At 46.4% G+C, this 19,449-nt stretch overlaps 1 protein-coding gene across 1 annotated transcript in view; it reads right to left on the reverse strand.

The window, feature by feature from the left end:
• LAMA3 (laminin subunit alpha 3) overlaps positions 1-19,449 on the reverse strand; it is a 240,940-nt gene that overhangs the window by 139,647 nt on the left and 81,844 nt on the right. Inside the window, exons 12-13 of the mRNA XM_030842611.3 lie at positions 10,236-10,370; positions 1,320-1,457 (exon numbers count right to left, since the gene is read on the reverse strand). Coding sequence (XP_030698471.1) covers positions 1,320-1,457; positions 10,236-10,370 — 273 coding nt within the window. The remainder of the gene's footprint in view (positions 1-1,319; positions 1,458-10,235; positions 10,371-19,449) is intronic.

Here is a 19,449-nt window from a genome sequence, read left to right on the forward strand (position 1 = left end):
CCTGTCTTCAGATGGTTCCGTGCCAGGCTCCAAGCGCCATCAGGAGCAGGAAGGGGTGTGAGAAAACCACAGTCTCCTGATGCAAGGTCTGGGTCAGCCTTTCACAAACACCCGCTTCTCAACAGAGAAAGGGTCTCTGAAAGCAGCAGTCAGGAGCTACTTGCCACTGGGGCCTGCACACTCCGGGGGCACAGGGAGATTCCCGGGCATCTTTTTTTTTGCGGTACGTGGGCCTCTCACTCTTGTGGCCTCTCCTGTTGCGGAGCACAGGCTCCGGACGCGCAGGCTCAGCAGCCATGGCTCACGGGCCTAGCCGCTCCACAGCATGTGGGATCTTCCCGGACCAGGGCATGAACCCGCGTCCCCTGCATCGGCAAGCAGTCTCTCAACCACTGCGCCACCAGGGAAGCCCATCCTGGGCATCTTTGGTCTGTGCCCTGAGTCACTGAGCCCAGCACACTCTCATCTCTCGTATCATTGCAGGCATGAGGACCGACCCAGGACAGTGTTGCAATCCTTGGCTCACTCTTTCCAAACTGAAGAGACTCTGGTCCATCCCACTCCCCGGCCCCTCACACCTGGGCTGATGTGGGATGACACCATCCCCCAGGAGGCCAGTGGCAGGCAAGAGAGGGGAGCAGAACCGCAGCAAAGCCCTGCTCTGCCTGCCTGCAGGGGGACCTGTTAGAACACCTGCAGGAAATTACGGAGCAGACACATCGGTGCCGCCACCCAGGACCAGAGAGAAGCCACTTTGCCTTGGGAAGGGAGACAAGAATGCTCAGCTTAGCTAAAAGGGGTCACCTCTGCCACACTGCTACACAGAGAATTTACATGCAAATCAAGAAACACAAATTTATGGGGACTTCCCTGGTGGCGCAGTGGTTAAGCCTCCATGCTCCCAGTGCAGGGGGCCCAGGTTAGATCTCTGGTCAGGGAACTAAATCCCACATGCATGCCACAACTAAGAGTTCGTATGCCACAACTAAGAAGCCCGCGAGCCACAACTAAGACCCAGTGCAACCAAATAAATATTAAAAAAAAAAAAAACGAAAAAGAAAAGAAGAAACACAAATTTATAGCACATGAAATAATGTTTAAAATTTTAGGAATAAGACATTTTTAGATTTCTTTTAAGATGTATAACTGGTATACCCATTTTCAATGGACTCAAATTGGGGAGGAACCAGGCAGATTAGGGTCAAAAGTGTAGCAGTGACCAGTGGTGGGTCTGCAGGGGTCTGCAGGTTTCTTTGGGATGCTGCCCGCACATACTTCAGAGAGGAACCCGCCCTCCGGCATTCTGATGTCTTCCCTACCTTGGCAGTGGGGGAAATCAGAGGCGTCTGAGAGACACCTGTCACACCGTTGTCCTGTGATCCCCGGCTGACACTCGCACTGTCCAGTCACTGGGCTGCACAGCGTCTGGTAGGAGCCAAGGGCTGAACACTGGCAGGCTGGATGAAAAGACCTCAGTAAGACCCAGGGCAGGGGGGCACAGGACCCGGATAAGAGTATGGAGGCGGGGCCAGAAAGACCCAAATGCAAGTTCCAGCTCCACGTCTCATCGGACATGGAACTTGAAACAAGTCGCTCGATTGCTCTAAGCCTCAGTTTCCCCTTTCTTAAATGGGAATAATATTAGCATCTACTTGATAAGATTGTTGCCAGGATTAGATAAAGGGAATACTTGAAAGAGCTGGGTTCAATGCCTGGCTCACACTGAGCAATCAATAAATGCTGGGGTTTTTCTGTTGTTAATTTCATACCGACCAAGATTGGCTGGTTGTGGATGAGGATCTGGGGGATGCTTCCTGCATTCAGTAACGGTGCTCATCAGAGGAAGACGCAGGGAACAGCTGACTGGGGACGTGAGTCCATGCAGAGGCCACATTAATTCTGCATCCCACTGGGGATCAAATGCAAACCGTTCCAGTCCAGACTGGCCTACAGTGATCCCCTCTCCTCATACTTAGTTTCTCAAGGTGAGGTGTAACTGAATAATCGTGAAAAAAGTGATGCAGGCAGGGTTGGGAATAGACAGAAAAAGCATCCCAGGTTCCCTTCATCCCCCTCAAGCAGGTGACTAAACACGGATGGATGGAGAGAAGAGATTCTGGACATTCCCCTCTCTACTCCTTCCTGCTGGGTCAGGTTCCTACCGGTCCCTGCAGCTAACCTCCCACAAGGTGGCAGTTACTCAGCCTCACTCAGCACTCACTGCAAGGACTTGCTTCTGGGGAGAGGAGAGCAGTGGAAATGGCCCACTATTTCCTGAGCTGGAGGGTTTCACACCTTAAGAACTGGAAGGGACTGGAGAGATTATCTCGTTGAATTCCAGGGTTACATAGTGAAGTTCAGAAGTTAAGTGAAAATGACTCTACTACCCGAAGCAATCTACAGATTCAATGCAATCCCTATCAAACTACCAATGGCATTTTTCACAGAACTAGAACAAAAAATTTCACAATTTGTATGGAAACACAAAAGACCCCGAATAGCCAAAGCAATCTTGAGAACGAAAAACGGAGCTGGAGGAATCAGGCTCCCTGACTTCAGATTATACTACAAAGCTACAGTAATCAAGACAGTATGGTACTGGCACAAAAACAGAAAGATAGATCAATGGAACAGGATAGGAAGCCCAGAGATAAACCCACGCACATATGGTCACCTTATCTTTGGTAAAGGAGGCAGGAATGTGCAGTGGAGAAAGGACAGCCTCTTCAATAAGTGGTGCTGGGAAAACTGGACAGGTACATGTAAAAGTATGAGATTAGATCACTCTCTAACACCATACACAAAAATAAGCTCAAAATGGATTAAAGACCTAAGTGTAAGGCCAGAAACTATCAAACTCTTAGAGGAAAACATAGGCAGAACACTCTATGACATAAATCACAGCAAGATCCTTTTTGACCCACTTCCTAGAGAAATGGAAATAAAAACAAAAATAAACAAATGGGACCTAATGGAACTTCAAACTTTTGCACAGCAAAGGAAACCATAAACAAGACCAAAAGACAACCCTCAGAATGGGAGACAATATTTGCAAATGAAGCAACTGACAAAGGATTAATCTCCAAAATTTATAAGCAGCTCATGCAGCTCAATAACAAAAAAACAAACAACCCAATCCAAAAATGGGCAGAAGACCTAAATAGATATTTCTCCAAAGAAGATATACAGATTGCCAACAAACACATGAAAGAATGCTCAACATCATTAATCATTAGAGAAATGCAAATCAAAACTACAATGAGGTATCATCTCACACCAGTCAGAATGGCCATCATCAAAAAATCTAGAAACAATAAATGCTGGAGAGGGTGTGGAGAAAAGGGAACACTCTTGCACTGCTGGTTGGAATGTGAATTGGTACAGCCACTATGGAGAACAGTATGGAGGTTCCTTAAAAAACTACAAATAGAACTCCCATATGACCCAGCAATCCCACTACTGGGCATATACCCTGAGAAAACCAAAATTCAAAAACAGTCATGTACCACAATGTTCACTGCAGCTCTATTTACAATAGCCAGGACATGGAAACAACCTAAGTGTCCATCATCGGATGAATGGATAAAGAAGATGTGGCACATATATACAATGGAATATTACTCAGCCATAAAAGGAAACGTAATTGAGCTATTTGTAATGAGGTGGATAGACCTAGAGTCTGTCATACAGAGTGAAGTAAGTCAGAAAGAGAAAGACAAATACTGTATGCTAACACATATATATGGAATTTAAGAAAAAAAATGTCATGAAGAACCCAGAGGTAAGACAGGAATAAAGACACAGACCTACTAGAGAATGGACTTGAGGATATGGGGAGCGGGAAGGGTAAGCTGTGACAAAGCGAGAGAGAGGCATGGACATATATACACTACCGAACGTAAGGTAGATAGCTAGTGGGAAGCAGCCGCATAGCACAGGGAGATCAGCTCGGTGCTTTGTGACCACCTGGAGGGGTGGGATAGGGAGGGTGGGAGGGAGGGAGACGCAAGAAGAAAGAGATATGGGAACATATGTATATGTATAACTGATTCACTTTGTTATACAGCAGAAACTAACACACCATTGTAAAGCAATTATACTCCAATAAAGATGTAAAAAAAAAAATTATATGTATTGTAGATATAAAAAAAAAAAAAGTTAAGTGACCTGTCCAAGGTCACCAAATTAGCCTGTAGCAAAGGGCTTCAGTCTCCGGGGCAGACACATCCAGATTCAAGTAACAGCTCTGCCACTTAATAGCTGTGTGATCACGGGCACGTTGCTTAGCCTCTCCAAGCCTCAGTTTCCTCTTCTAGAAACGAGCTGATGACAGCACCCACCCCACGAGATCACTAGAGAGTCAGCAGCCACAGACGAGAAGGGCAGTGTGCGCAGTGCTTGCTCAGGGAGCACTCACTCTTGCTAACGTTACTGTCGTGATCACCCGAGTCCCCCAGTGCTTGGGATGTGCTCTGTGCTGCACTAATGGGAACCAGTGGATTAGTATTCCTGACTTCCAAATTTACATTCGGTGTATGCAGTTTAAAAAAAAAACCACTTAACAATACACACACACACACACACACACACACACACATGACCTTGTTTGCAAGGTTTCAAAATTTCCACACTCGTTGAGGCCTTGGGAAAGAAAAGATGAGATAAAGTGCCAATTCCAGTGATTTCTTTGCAGGCATCCTTTGGATCTGTAAAGGCCCACATCGTTAAGCCTTGGAGCACAGCGCTCCCACAGGGACGAGACCATGCCATTTTCGTTCTCTTTGACAGCGCTCGGCCCAGGCCCGTAAGCGGTGAGTTACTCTGATAGTGCTTTTCTGTGATAATAACAGTGGTAGCGTTTACCCGAGTTGTCACTAGAATCACAAAATAAACTCACTGCTGGAAGGGAGTGTGGCTCGTTTTCTCATTTACAAGTTACCTGGGACTTCAACGGGCTATGTGACTCGTTCTGCGAGGCCCAGTTAGGAAGTGGCAGGCCTAGGAGCGTTTACCATCCTTCCACCCTCCTATGTTACATGCATACATCCAGCAGACCTTGATTGCAGCTCTATTGTGTTCTATGGCCCCGTGACCAGGTGTCAGGGTGGAGGCAAGTATGAGAAACACCCATTCCCTGACCACATCGAGCTAGAACTCCAGGAGAGGGGCTAGAGCATTACTGACATGGTGCCTAGAAACTAAACATAAGACAGAGGAAGAAACGGGCCGAGTGCCACTCAACCAGCTCTTGGCAGACAGCAGGACAAGGACTCAGCTCTTCTGCCGTCTAGGTCAGCATTCCTTCATGGCCCCATGTTCCCTGCAGGCCTGTCTGCAGAGATCAAGTCCCTCCCCAGGGTCAGATTACTGAGGAAACGTTCTTGGGCCTTGTGATGGTTAATGTTTTCATGTCAGCTGGGCTATAGGGCTCAGATGTTTGCACAACACCAGTCCAGATGCTGCTATAAAGGCGTTCTGTTAGACGTGACAAACATTTAAATCAGCTGACCTTGAGTAAAGCAGGTTACTCTCCATGAAGTGGGTGGGCCTCATCCCATCAGTTGCAGACCTCAACGAGAAAAGCGGGAGGTCCCAGAGGAAGAAGAAATTCCGCCTCCAGGAGGCCTGTGGGCTCCAGCTGCGGCATCAGCTCCTTCCTCGTCTCCAGCCTGCTGCCCTGCAGACTTCAGCCTTGTCAGCCCCCGCAATCCGGGAGCCGAGTCCTTAAAATAAATCTATCTATCCCCACATCTATCTATATATACAGACACATATCCTGTGGGTTCTGTTCCTCTGCAGAACCCTAACACAGGTTCTTTCTGCTATTCTTCCTTTAAGGAAAGTGAAGGCAGAGAGGAGACACTCGTGCAGGCAGTCGGGGTAGCTGCAGCAGGAGCCTGGAGCACAGAGGCGGCAGCTCCAGCCAGCATCACGTGGGTGACACCGACCCTGACTCCCAGGGCCAAAGGGATTTGTCCAGGGAGCCTCAGGAGACGGAGTTACACTTCAGAAGTGAAAACAAAGATGCAGCCTTAAACGCAGGTACGTTATTTTAAATCCTGAGTTCCTCAATCTGGCATCACACTTCGCATTTCAATCCAACTATCAGTAGAGTTGCCAGATCTCAAACCCGAACCCCACCATTGGCGGCCTTTTCTCACTCTTGGAAATACTATAAGCCTTTGTGACTATTTTAATTCTGCTCTTTGTTTTGAGCCAGGTTCTTCGGAGTTTCTGGAGTATTTTCTTCTCGTCTGCTCCTCACTGTGCTTTTACTCTAAGACACTTTTATTCCCAAAGAGTATTAAAAAAAAAAAAGATAATAAATGTCCAGGGAATCAGGGAGCTTGTCTGCTGTGCTCCCCCCAAATCTTCCAGCATCAAGCACAGCCCTGGTCCCTAGTACATGCCAAACAGATGTTTGTTAAATGAAGGGATAAGAGCTATTGAAATGCTCTTCCAGGTCCAGCCCTGTAGTTCTACAGATGTGCATTCTCTCCTTGACCCCTGCAGCGCTGCTGTGAGAGGTATTGCTCTGAGGGATGCCAGCTTCTTCCCCTGCAGTGAATAAGCTCACAGAGTGAGGCTACAGTCCTGGACAACACAGAAATTGCAAGGGAAACAGAGCTCCTTATTGTTTCAGGGGTGTTCTCGTCGCGCGTGATGTTAGAGCTTTTCCTTCTGTTGGAAAAGCAGGCTGGCGCCTTCTCTGGCGCTCTTCACTCACAGCCGCAAAGCCAACATTTCAGTTCCACGATACTTAGCACCCTCCACTTCTCTGGCTAACTGGGCTGAGAGCAGATCAGATCTACAGAAAATCCCAAGGCTTCTTCCAATCACCTCAATGCTCTCCTAGACACACGCTGAATTACAGAGCAGAGGGCCCGTTCAAAGCAAAATTGCACAGAACTTGGCCCAGCCCTATGGATTTTGTTTTCCCCCTTGGAAAGGCCGGGAGGGCTCTCCCGGGAGCATCCCAGGTCAGAAACTTTCCCCTGCTGTGTCTTCTGCCATCTGCCGGTGCATGTGGCTTCTTCCCGGGGCCAGTTTGTCGGATTCAAGAGAATATGCTGACACGCAGAAGGAGGTTAATCTTGCACTGGCAACATATGTTGCCAGGACTTTTCTAAGGAAAAGTCTGCAACTACAACCCAGAGACTAGAGCAAACTCCAATGGGGACAGTTCGGGCCCTGGGCCACTGCGGTTTGGGGGCAGCTGCACGTTGAGTGCCTTCAGTGCCAAGTCATGGGAGTGCCGCTGTCTCCACACTCCCACCCTCTTGGCCTCTGTTCTAAGTGCTGACTAGTTGCGACTTAGCAAACTGCACCAGAAAAAAAAAGGGGGGGAGGAGGAAGGAAAGAAGAGGAAGAGAAAGATGAAGGATAGGAAGGCAGGAATGACGACGGACAGGACGGAGAGGAGGAAAAGGGAACAGTAAACCCCCAAAGGACCAAGCTTCCAGAGAGTCGCAGTGTGTTTTGTGGTTGCACATAAAGAGCTAAGTCAGACGTCAACACAAACGTAAAACTGAAATACACAGAGACAATTCTCTATGTGGCCTCACATCTACGATTTGACTTTCGGCTACAAGAAAGAAAACTGCAGGGCACTTGAGTGAGTCAAAAATAAACTGAGGGCTTCCCTGGTGGCGCAGTGGTTGAGAGCCCGCCTGCCGATGCAGGGGACACGGGTTCGTGCCCCGGTCCAGGAAGATCCCACATGCTGCGGAGCGGCTGGGCCCGTGAGCCATGGCCACTGGGCCTGTGCGTCCGGAGCCTGTGCTCCGCAATGGGAGAGGCCACAACATTGAGAGGCCCAGTACCAAAAAAAAAAAAAAAAAAAAAACTGAGAAGGAGATGGCCTTGTGCTTAAAGTCTGGAGTAAATTAAGTTAATGCAAAACATAAATGCTGGACTGCAGTTGGCAAGCGCAATTGAGAAGGGTTTTAGACTTCTTTTTAAGAAGACTTTTAAAATTTTTAAAGCAATATAGAACAAAGCCACACACACATTTTTTGGCTGGAATATACCAGACCATCTGATGTAGCATTTGGGGCCACACTGGTTTGATTCTAAAATTCCAGGGGCCAAGCAATCAACTTCATCTAAGAAAGATCACAAAATACTGGGTCAGACCTTGATGCTAGACCAGATTCAGATTTCAGCATGTCTGGGCTTCAGCCACTGGCTTCAACGCTGCCCCCGAGGAAAAAATTTAAAAGATCACAAAAGCTGTTAGAAAAAGCAAGCACTAGAGAAGGGAGACCATCGCTGACAGAATGTAGGAGCACCCCAAACGCTTCCAGAGCCTAATGGTTCAAATCTGGAAGAACAAACTTTAGGGCACACCTCTACGCCCCGCCAGGAATGAGGCTGCCCTGAACCTTCTCCTCCTGCTTTTGTCCGACAGACCTCGTTTTCACTACTCTTAACCTTGCCTGCTCCCCACATAAGTCCCTCTAGACTTGGCCCCTAGTGGACCCTGAGGTGGAAGGCCTCCATCCCGTCTCCCTCCTGCGAGTTCTCCTTCATTTGGTCAATGAGAGATTCAGTGCCTCCAGCTTAAAATAGAAATGTAAGCACCCCCAACTCGTGCTCCAAAGCTTCATTATTTGGGACATCTTTCAACAGAAACAATATATGTACAAGGACAAGGTGACCACACCAGACCATAGCGCCAGCTCAGCACTGAATCTGCCTCTAGTATGATGCATACAACTCCAACATAAGCATCACCTGTACTGAGGTTTCCACAGGAAATGCGCTGGGCGTTCCAAATTCTAACACAGAACTTCTCTGGTTGACATCAAGGCAGGGAAACAAAAGATACCCCTTCCTTTCCGTACCCTTTCACCTGCCAGGTGACCTAAATCTCTGTGCAGGGACTGCCGAGAGCTTCTGTGGCCCGAGAGGCAGAGGCTGAGAAGTGGGGCAGAGGATAGAGGTCCAGGACATGTCAGGGGATGAGGAGGAAAAAGAAGGGCTTGGGATATGGCACACAGGCATCTATGCAGACAGGCAGATCAACCAGGATTGAGGCTACAGGCTCTTAAAATGATGTAGAGGGAAGTATGAAGCAGAGAAAGGAGGGTTAAAGGAACAGCAGCTACCGTACAGGTGAGGGCTTCCCGGGCTCTGAGAATTTTACACATCAGTACACACGTAACCCACACAACATGTCACAGGGCGGGCACTATTACCAGGAAACTGAGGAACAGAGGGGGTAAGAACTTGCTCAAGTTGATAGCTAGTGCAAACCTGGTTCTTCGCCACTTTGTCTCCTGCTTCGGGGAGGGACCTTCCCGCTCCTGCCCCACTCTCCCAGCTCCTTAGCGTGGCCGCCCTCATGGGTGACGTGCCTCCGCGCCGATGCTACCCGCCTCCTGTGCTCAGAGGCTGGAAGCTAGAAACAGCACTTCCCAGATTCTCCTGGCGCTGGGCCCTGGATGGCCATGGAGGCAGAAGGACCGCGGTCCCCCTGTCCCTGAGCTGCATCGCAGGAGTCTGGGCTTGACACAAGGAGCCTCCTTGGAAGCCCAGCCTGGAGCCTAACTGAGTCGGTCAGCACCTAATAACCCACAGCAAGTCCCTGCTGGGTTTAGTTCCGTTCCTGAGCCCTGACTGATCACCTTCCCTTCTTCTCTCCCCTCGTTTTCCCTATGACCTTAGCCACCGAGGAGAACAATGGCAGGCAATGGGAAGGAGGCGGAGGAGAAGAACGGGGGCAAATTCATTCATTCATTTGCCGGTCACCCAACATTTACCGCACACCCATCATGCTCTAGGGACTGGGCCAGACTCCTCCCCTTCCCCTCCGGCGCCTTCAGTGACTCTTACTAGGATGCGGGACTAAGAGGCGAACCAAGTCTGTGGCCCTGTGTGTGCCGTTCCCTCGCCCGGAACACCGTGCTCCCTGCCCTTGTCTCCTTGGCGGTTTCCTCAACACTATCCAGGTACCACTTCCTGCCCAGAGCCTGCATTTGTACCCAGGTGCTGACTCCAGAGCCCATGGGCTCGACCACCTGGGAGGAGGAAGAGTAAGGCTGAAAAGACAAAGGAGGGGAGGTGACATGGCCTGGCCCTGAGGACAGTCACACGTAACATACATATATAGACCAGGGGCTCATTTATTAAACAATAGGCCTCACAGCTCTGCCAAAACGAGCCTCTGCATTTCCTCAGGGGGAGACTTACCTGGAGGACTGACGATCACTACATACGTGTGGCCCACTTACCTTGGCAAACAGGGAAGGAGTAGAAACCCCAGCGGCAGGCATCGCACCGAGGGCCCCCCACCCCGGGGCGGCACAGGCACCGCCCGTGGGCATCACATATTTCGGGGAGAACTCCTGCCAGGTTACAGTCACAGCCTGCGAAGGGGAAGAGATGTTCGGAGGGGTCTCCATCCTCCATCCCTTCACCCACAGCTTCTGAGTAATCTATGGTTTACATACAGTCCTAACCCAGAAGACTGCATCTTAAGGGGAGTAAAACATCTCTCCTGGAAAGATCAGAGATACGATTCAGAAACATCCAGGGCAGGCACTGGTTTGCAAAGTACCTACAATCTTCTAGCATCTACCCCCATGGGAACAATTTGTTTTTCCCCAAACTGAGCCTTGTTTAGTAAAATTTCAACTTCATAGATTCCCATCGAATGATAATCTTGAATTAAACATATTCCTACCTCCATTTCTCAGAAGAAAAGAGATGAACATATATTTAGCCCTAGTAAGTGCCAGACGTGGCTTTGGGGGACCTCACTCGGCTTGTCTCAATCCTCCAGGCATGAGCCCTTCCCAGCAGGCAGGCTGCTTCCAGTCCTACCTCAGCACCTCTGCTCTGGCCGGCAGGTAACACCCCTCCCCTGGTTCCCTCTCAACCTTCAGGTCTCGGTCAGGAAGGCCTTCCCCACCCAGTCTGTACCAGCAGCTCCCCCTTCCCTCTCCCACTCTCTATTTAGCTGTGTTTGTCTTTCACACTTTAATTATTGAAATCACTTATTGGCCTCATGACTGACTTTGACCAGTGGAATGAGAGGAAAGTGCTGTTGTGGGATTTCACAGCCCAGGTCACAACAGGCTTTGTGGTTTCCATGTTCACCCTCTGGGAACCCTGAGACCACCAGGGAGGTACCCTGTCTGACCTCATCGAGGATAAAAGGCCACATGGAGAGAGACACCGAACCCCAGCAGACCCTCCAGCAAGTCCGGCAGAAAGACTGCCCAGCCGAGCCACAGGGTTGCGAGAAATAACCCTTATTGTTTTAAGCCACTAAATTTTGGGGTGATTTATTACATAGCAATAGAAGAACGAAACACCTATCAAACTGAAAACTTAGGGAGAGCTCACCTCAGGACTCCCACTGCCATGTACAGTATGTCTCAATCAGTAAATATTTCCCAAGAAGACAGGGCTCTTGCTTGACTTTATTATGGATGGATTAAATAGTGAAGTCCAGCAAAAGCCCGCAAGATACGTAAGCATTTTAGAGTTGAGGAAAAAGATGCTCTGAAAGGTTTTTTTAATAGATCTTTTTTTTTTTTTGCGGTACGCGGGCCTCTCACTGTTGTGGCCTCTCCCGTTGCGGAGCACAGGCTCCAGACGCGCAGGCTCAGTGGCCATGGCTCACGGGCCCAGCCGCTCCGCGGCATGTTGGATCTTCCCGGACCGGGACATGAACCCGTGTCCCCTGCATTGGCAGGCGGACTCTCAACCACTGTGCCACCAGGGAAGCCCTTTAATAGATCTTTATTGGAGTATAATTGCTTCACAATACTGTGTTAGTTTCTGTTGTACACCAAAGTGAATCAGCTATATGCATACATATGTCCGCATATCCCCTCCCTCATGAGCCTCCCTCCCACCCTCCCTATCCCACCCCTCTAGGTCGTGGCAAAGCACCAAGATGATCTCCCTGTGCTACGCAGCTGCTTCCCACTAGCTATTTTACATCTGGTAGTGTATATATGTCAGTGTTACTCTCCCACTTCGCCCCAGCTTCCCCCTCTCCCCACCCTGTGTCCTCAAGTCCATTCTCTATGGCTACATCTTTATTCCTGCCCTGCCACTAGGTTCATCAGTGCCTTTTTTTTTTTTTTTTTTTTAGGTCCCATATATGTGCGTTAGCATACGGTATTTGTCTTTCTCTTTCTGACTTACTTCACTCTGTATGACAGACTCTAGGTCCATCCACCTCACTACAAATAACTCAATTTCGTTTCTTTTTATGGCTGAGTAACATTCCATTGTATATATGTGCCACATCTTCTTTCTCCATTCATGTGTCGATGGACATTTAGGTTAGTAGAAAGGTTAATTAAGTTGCCCAAGGTCACACAGCCAGAGGAGCTAAGTAGGGCTTTGAACCCAGGTCTGTCTGATTCTAAAGCCCATGCCCTTTCTATGATGCCAAGAATACAAGCTGGTAACTGATTTTAAAAGCTGTGTTCAAGGTATGTTCCAGATTAGTGTATGTATTCAAACCATTCTCATATTTAAAACATCTACATTTCTATCAAGAACATTAGCATCAGTGGGAAGCAGCTGCGTAGCATAGGGAGATCAGCTTGGTGCTTTGCGACGACCTAGGGGGTGGGATAGGGAGGGTGGGAGGGAGGCTCATGAGGGAGGGGATATGGGGATATACGTATACATATAGCTGACTCACTTTGTTGTACAGCAGAAACTAACACAACATTGTAAAGCAATTATACTTAATAAAGATTTTAAAAAACCAAGAACACTAGCATCTAAACCTGCAACATGATCCCTTGAGGAAGATCCTGAAAGACTCAAAGATTTGACTGAGTTCCCCCTACTTCTCAAGGAAGGGAAGTCTCATGCATTTCAGAAAGGTTTTCTACAAGGGTTAGAGTAATAGATAATCTGAAAAGTTAGCTAAATCCCACACCTTCCCTTTGCCCTTTTTCAGGTAAAAGGTTAGTAACAAAGTTGTGGAATTATTTTTTTGCAATAATTAAGAAAAAAAAGATCAGGGTATATCAGAGCAACTTTACAGTCTTTGCATAATCTCTAACTTGTTTATACTTCAACAGTCACCTAACTTGACAAGAAGGGCACTGGATGTGTCCAAGGGCATATTCATCACAAGAGAAGCCTTGGAACCCAGGCTGGCATGAGCACCGCCCTGACTGTCCATCACAGCAGCTGTCCATCACAGCAGCTTTCCATCACAGCTGCCATACAAGGTCCCAATGCCAGGGCCCCACAGGCTGAGAACACCACAGGGAAATGCAAAGGTTTACTGTCAATTACAGTCTTGGCATTAGACCAGGCATTGGAATTCAGTAAGAAACTTGAACTTTACAAAGGCATTGAAGTCCAAGGAATCCCGGTTTACAACCACTTGTAAACAGAAAGGAAGCATCTAGTGCCTATGCATTTCTAAATTTCTGTTTCTGAAATTCACTTTTTAACTTAGGCATGATTTCCACAGTGTAGTGGTTACCACGTTCACCTGACCCTTAACTTATCTGGCAAGTACTCCTACACGGTGCAGGAGCCAGAAACCTCTGAGGTCCCTCACTTCTCCCCGACCCTCACCTCCCACACCTCCTCACCAGGCCGTAGTGCTTATATCTCAGGAAAGCGCCCGCAATCCTCCTCTCCTTCCAGACTTCCAGAGCCTTCCTCCAGGACCTCATCCTCGTTTGCCTGGATTATTTCAAGAGCCTCCTGACAAGGCTGTCTGCTTCCTGTCTTCTTCCAACCCACTCTCCACACTGGTGTCAGGAGTGATCTTTCTAGAATGCCAACCTTTGCATATCAATTTCCAGATCAACCCCTCAACGGTGACCCAATGCCTTCAGTACCCAATCCAAAGTCCTCGACATGTGTGACACAGCAGACCCTTCAAAACCTTCAGGCTGCCAGAGACCGTGTGGCACCTCTATGCAAACTCGAAAAAGGTGGCTCTTCCTCGAGATGCCTTCCTGTCACTTGCTGTAAAATCGTCACCATATATATACAGGTCTGCCACCTCCTCAATGCCCCCTCCTCCTGGTCCCAGGAAGCCCTTCTAGAACCTCTGCCTTCTCCCTTCCTCCTTTCCTTCCCTCCTCCTTCCACTGTTCCTTCCATCCTTCCTTCTCTCCTTCTCTCCTTCCCACCTGCCTTCCCTCCCTCCCTTCTGTAAGGAGCTGTAAAGATGCCCCTTGTGTTTGCTCCCATGGCTCCGTGTTCTTGCCCTGTCATAGCATCAACTCCTGCTGTTCTAACTGCTTGTCTGTGTGTCTCCCACAGGCCTGGGGGCTTCCAGGGAGCAGGGACCGTGAGAGGTAGCTGCCTTGGCCATGCCTAGTATAGAGGAGGCACTTAATAGGAGTTTAATGAGTGAAGAATATGCTAAATATTCAAGACGACAATTCTCTTGGGTAAACACCACACCATTCCTTGAGTTTTATTTTATTGGCACAGAGCTGCCAAACCGAGATATCAGAATTCACCCGTTCACCTCTAAGCTGTGTCTGGCTTGTCTCCATGCCAGCAACGAATGCCCCACCCTGCCAGCCAGGTGAAATGCCCAGCCTGGGGAGAGACAGCAGGAAGGCATGCCCTAGCGGCGGTCGCCCCACCTCTCAGCGTTCTCATCATTAGCGCGAGCCCCGGCCCCGATCCCACTGACACAATACGTCGGCAATGGCAAGTAGCTCCTTACAAAGTGATGGGGAAGCAACACCTTCTCATGGTATTTGTCAAGAAACCTCTGGGCAGCCATGTCTTCAGGCCAAATGTGCTGCTTTACAAAATCATCCCAAGACCGTATCAATCTCCTAAGGTAAGCACCTGGAGTCTTCCTGCAGCTGTTGATTTTGCCTGTCACCACTCTTTGTTTGAATTTGGAGGAATAAAACTGTGCCCATGCCCGGAGGCCAGTGTCCCCCTAGAGTGAATGTTTTGTGTATCCTGTCATTTTCAAAAAGAGCCCTTGGGCTTCCCTGGTGGCGCAGTGGTTGAGAGTCCGCCTGCTGATGCAGGGGACACGGGTTCGTGCCCCGGTCCGGGAAGACCCCACATGCCGCGGAGCGGCTGGGCCCGTGAGCCATGGCCGCTGAGCCTATGCGTCCGGAGCCTGTGCTCCGCAACGGGAGAGGCCACAACAGTGAGAGGCCCGCGTACCGCAAAAAAAAAACAACAACAACAACAACAACAACAAAAAGAGCCCTTGAAGATGTGTCTACTAAACGTTGACCTCCTAACAATAAATGTTAAGTGGTTATAAATGATCACTTGGACCCAGAAAATCCAAATAATATCCAGTCATGAAACATAACGAAAAACCTAAAAACATTCTGATCTGCAAAATGGTTCTGTCCTTTTGCTTCACGTCCCCTTTGGTTCAAGTGTCTGCAATTGAGCCTATGGATTTTCTAAAATTCTCAATTGGGGCTGCACACTGGAATCTCCTGGTAAAACATCATTGCCTGGCTGTGGAATCCCAAACTCAGAGATGCAGATATAATCCCAGGATCTATAAACTATGGCCTGAGGGCCAGACCCATCCCTGTTTTAGTAAACAAAGTTATATTGGAACACAGCCAAGCTCAATCATTTATTATACATACTGTCTATGATTCTTTTCATGTTACTATAACAGATTTGAGTACTCACAACTTTGCCTACAAAGATGAAAATATTTACTATCTTTATCCTTACAGGAAAGTCTGCCAACCACTAAATAAGAATTTCTACTAACTAGAGCAGTTGTTCTTAACAAGAGACATATGACAGAATCACCTGGAAAACCTGTGCAAAATGCCAGCCTGAACTTCACCCCTGGAAATCTAGATTTAAGATCTGGGGGTGATATATGCCATCTACAAGAGACCCACTTCAGACCTAGGGACACATACAGACTGAAAGTGCGGGGATGGAAAAAGATATTGCATGCAAATGGAAAGCAAAAGAAAGCTGGAGTAGCAATTCTCATATCAGACAAAATAGACTTTAAAATAAAGACTATTACAAGAGACAAAGAAGGACACTACATAATGATCAAGGAATCAATCCAAGAAGAAGATATAACAGTTGTAAATATTTATGTACCCAACATAGGAGCACCTCAATACATATGGTTAACAGCCATAATAGGGGAAATCGACTTTAACACCCCACTTTCACCAATGGACAGATCATCCAAAATGAAAATAAATAAGGAAACACAAGCTTTAAATGACACATTAGACAAGATGGATTTACTTGATATTTATAGGACATTCCATCCAAAACCAACAGAATAGGGCTTCCCTGGTGGCGCAGTGGTTAAGAATCTGCCTGCAAATGCAGGGGACATGGGTTCAAGCCCTGGTCCGGGAAGATCCCACATGCTGCGGAGCAACTAAGCCCACGTGCCACAGCTACTGAGTCTGCACTCTAGACCCCGTGAGCCACAACTACTGAGCCCGCGTGCTGCAACTACTGAAGCCCATGCGCCTAGAGCCCATGCTCCGCAACAAGAGAAGCTGCCGCAATGAGAAGCCCACGCACCACAACAAAGAGTAGCCCCCACTCGCTGTGACTAGAGAAAGCCTGCACACAGCAACGAAGACCCAACGCAGCCAAAAATAAATAAGATAAATAAATTTATAAACTAAACAAAACAAAACAACAGAATACACTTTCTTCTCAAGTGCTCATGGAACATTCTCCAGGATAGATCATATCTTGGGTCACAAATCAAGCCCTGGTAAATTTAAGAAAATGGAAATCGCATCAAATGTCTTTCCCGACCACAACGCTATGAGACTAGATATCAATTACAGGAAAAAACTGTAAAAAATACAAACACATGGAGGCTAAACAATACACTACTAAATAACCAAGAGATCACTGAAGAAATCAAAGAGGAAATCAAAAAATACTTAGAAACAAATGACAATGAAAACACGGTGACCCAAAACCTATGGGATGCAACAAAAGTAGTTCTAAGAGGGAAGGTTATAGCAATACAATCCTACCTCATGAAACAAGAAAAATCTCAAATAAACAACATAACCTTACACCTAAAGCAATTAGAGAAAGAAGAACAAAAAAACCCTATAGTTAGCAGAAGGAAAGAAATCATAAAGATCAGATCAGAAATAAATGAAAAAGAAATGAAGGAAACAATAGCAAAGATCAAAAAAACTAAAAGCTGGTTCTTTGAGAAGATAAACAAAATAGATAAACCATTAGCCAGACTCATCAAGAAAAAAAGGGAGAAGACTCAAATCAATAGAATTAGAAATGAAAAAGGAGAAGTAACAACTGACACTGCAGAAATACAAAGGATCATGAGAGAGTACTACAAGCAACTATATGCCAATGAAATGGACAACCTGGAAGGAATGGACAAATTCTTAGAAAAGTACAACCTTCCGAGACTGAACCAGGAAGAAATAGGAAATATAAACAGACCAATCACAAGCACTGAAATTGAGACTGTGATTAAAAATCTTCCAACAAACAAAAGCCCAGGACCAGATGGCTTCACAGGCAAATTCTATCAAACATTTAGAGAAGAGCTAACACCTATCCTTCTCAAACTCTTCCAAAATATAGCAGAGGGAGGAACACTCCCAAACTCATTCTACAAACTACCATCTCCCTGACATCAAAACCAGACAAAGATGTAACAAAAAAAAGAAAACTACAGGCCAATATCACTGATGAACGTAGATGCAAAAGTCCTCAACAAAATACTAGCAAACAGAATCCATCAGCACATTAAAAGGATCATAGACCATGATCAAGTGGGCTTTATCCCAGGAACGTGAGGATTCTTCAATACACACAAATCAATCAATGTGACACACATTAACAAACTGAAGAATAAAAACCATATGATCTTCTCAATAGACACAGAAAAAGCTTTTGACAAAATTCAACACCCATTTATGATAAAAACTCTCCAGAAAGTAGGCATAGAGAGAACCTACCTCAACATAATAAAGGCCATATATGACAAACACACAGCAAACATCGTTCTCAATGGTAAAAAAACTGAAACCATCTCCTCTAAGATCAGGAACAAGACAAGGTTGCCCACTCTTACCAATACTATTCAACATAGTTTTGGAAGTTTTAGCCATGGCAATAAGAGAAGAAAAAGAAATAAATGGAATCCAAATCGGTAAAGAAGTAAAACTGTCACTGCTTGCAGATAACATGATAGTATACAAGAGAATCCTAAAGATGCTACCAGAAAACTACTAGAGCCAATCAATGAATTTGGTAAAGTAACAGGATACAAAATTAATGCACAGAAATCTCTTGCACTGTACACTGTACACTAACGACGAAAAATCTGTAAGAGAAATTAAGGAAACACTCCCATTTACCATTGCAACAAAAAGAATAAAATATCTAGGAATAAACCTACCTAAGGAGACAAAAGACCTGTATGCAGAAAACTATAAGACACTGATGAAAGAAATTAAAGATGATACAAACAGATGGAGAGATATACCATGTTCTTGGATTGGAAGAATCAACATTGTGGAAATGACTATACTACCCAAAACAATCCACAGATTCAATGCAATCCCTATCAAACTACCAATGGCATTTTTCACAGAACTAGAACAAAAAATTTCATAATTTGTATGGAAACAAAAAAGACCCCGAATAGCCAAAGCAATCTTGAGAAAGAAAAATGGAGCTGGAGGAATCAGGCTCCCTGACTTCAGATTATACTACAAAGCTACAGTAATCAAGACATCATGGTACTGGCACAAAAACAGAAATATAGATCAACGGAAAAGGATAGAAAGCCCAGAGATAAACCCACGCACCTATGGTCACCTTATCTTTGGTAAAGGAGGCAGGAATGCGCAGTGGAGAAAGGACAGCCTCTTCAGTAAGTGGTACTGAGAAAATTGGACAGCTACATGTAAAAGAATGAAATTAGAACACTTCCTAACACCATACACAAAAATAAACTCAGAATGGATTAAAGACCTAAATGTAAGACCAGACACTATAAAACCCTTAGAGGAAAACATAGGCAGAACACTCTATGACATAAATCACAGCAAGATCCTTTTTGACCCACTTCCTAGAGAAATGGAAATAAAAACAAAAATAAACAAATGGGACCTAATGAAACTTAAAAGCTTTTGCACAGCAAAGGAAACCATAAACAATATGAAAAGGCAACCCTCAGAATGGGAGAAAATATTTGCAAATGAAGCAACTGACAAAGGATTAATCTCCAAAATTTATAAGCAGCTCATGCAGCTCAATAACAAAAAAACAAACAACCCAATCCAAAAATGGGCAGAAGACCTAAATAGACATTTCTCCAAAGAAGATATACAGATTGCCAACAAACACATGAAAGAATGCTCAACATCATTAATCATTAGAGAAATGCAAATGAAAACCACAATGAGGTATCACCTCACACCAGTCAGAATGGCCATCATCAAAAAATCTACAAACAGTAAA

The sequence above is a fragment of the Globicephala melas genome, chromosome 13 (assembly GCF_963455315.2).
Source record: "Globicephala melas chromosome 13, mGloMel1.2, whole genome shotgun sequence".
Classification (NCBI taxonomy): Eukaryota; Metazoa; Chordata; class Mammalia; order Artiodactyla; family Delphinidae; genus Globicephala; species Globicephala melas.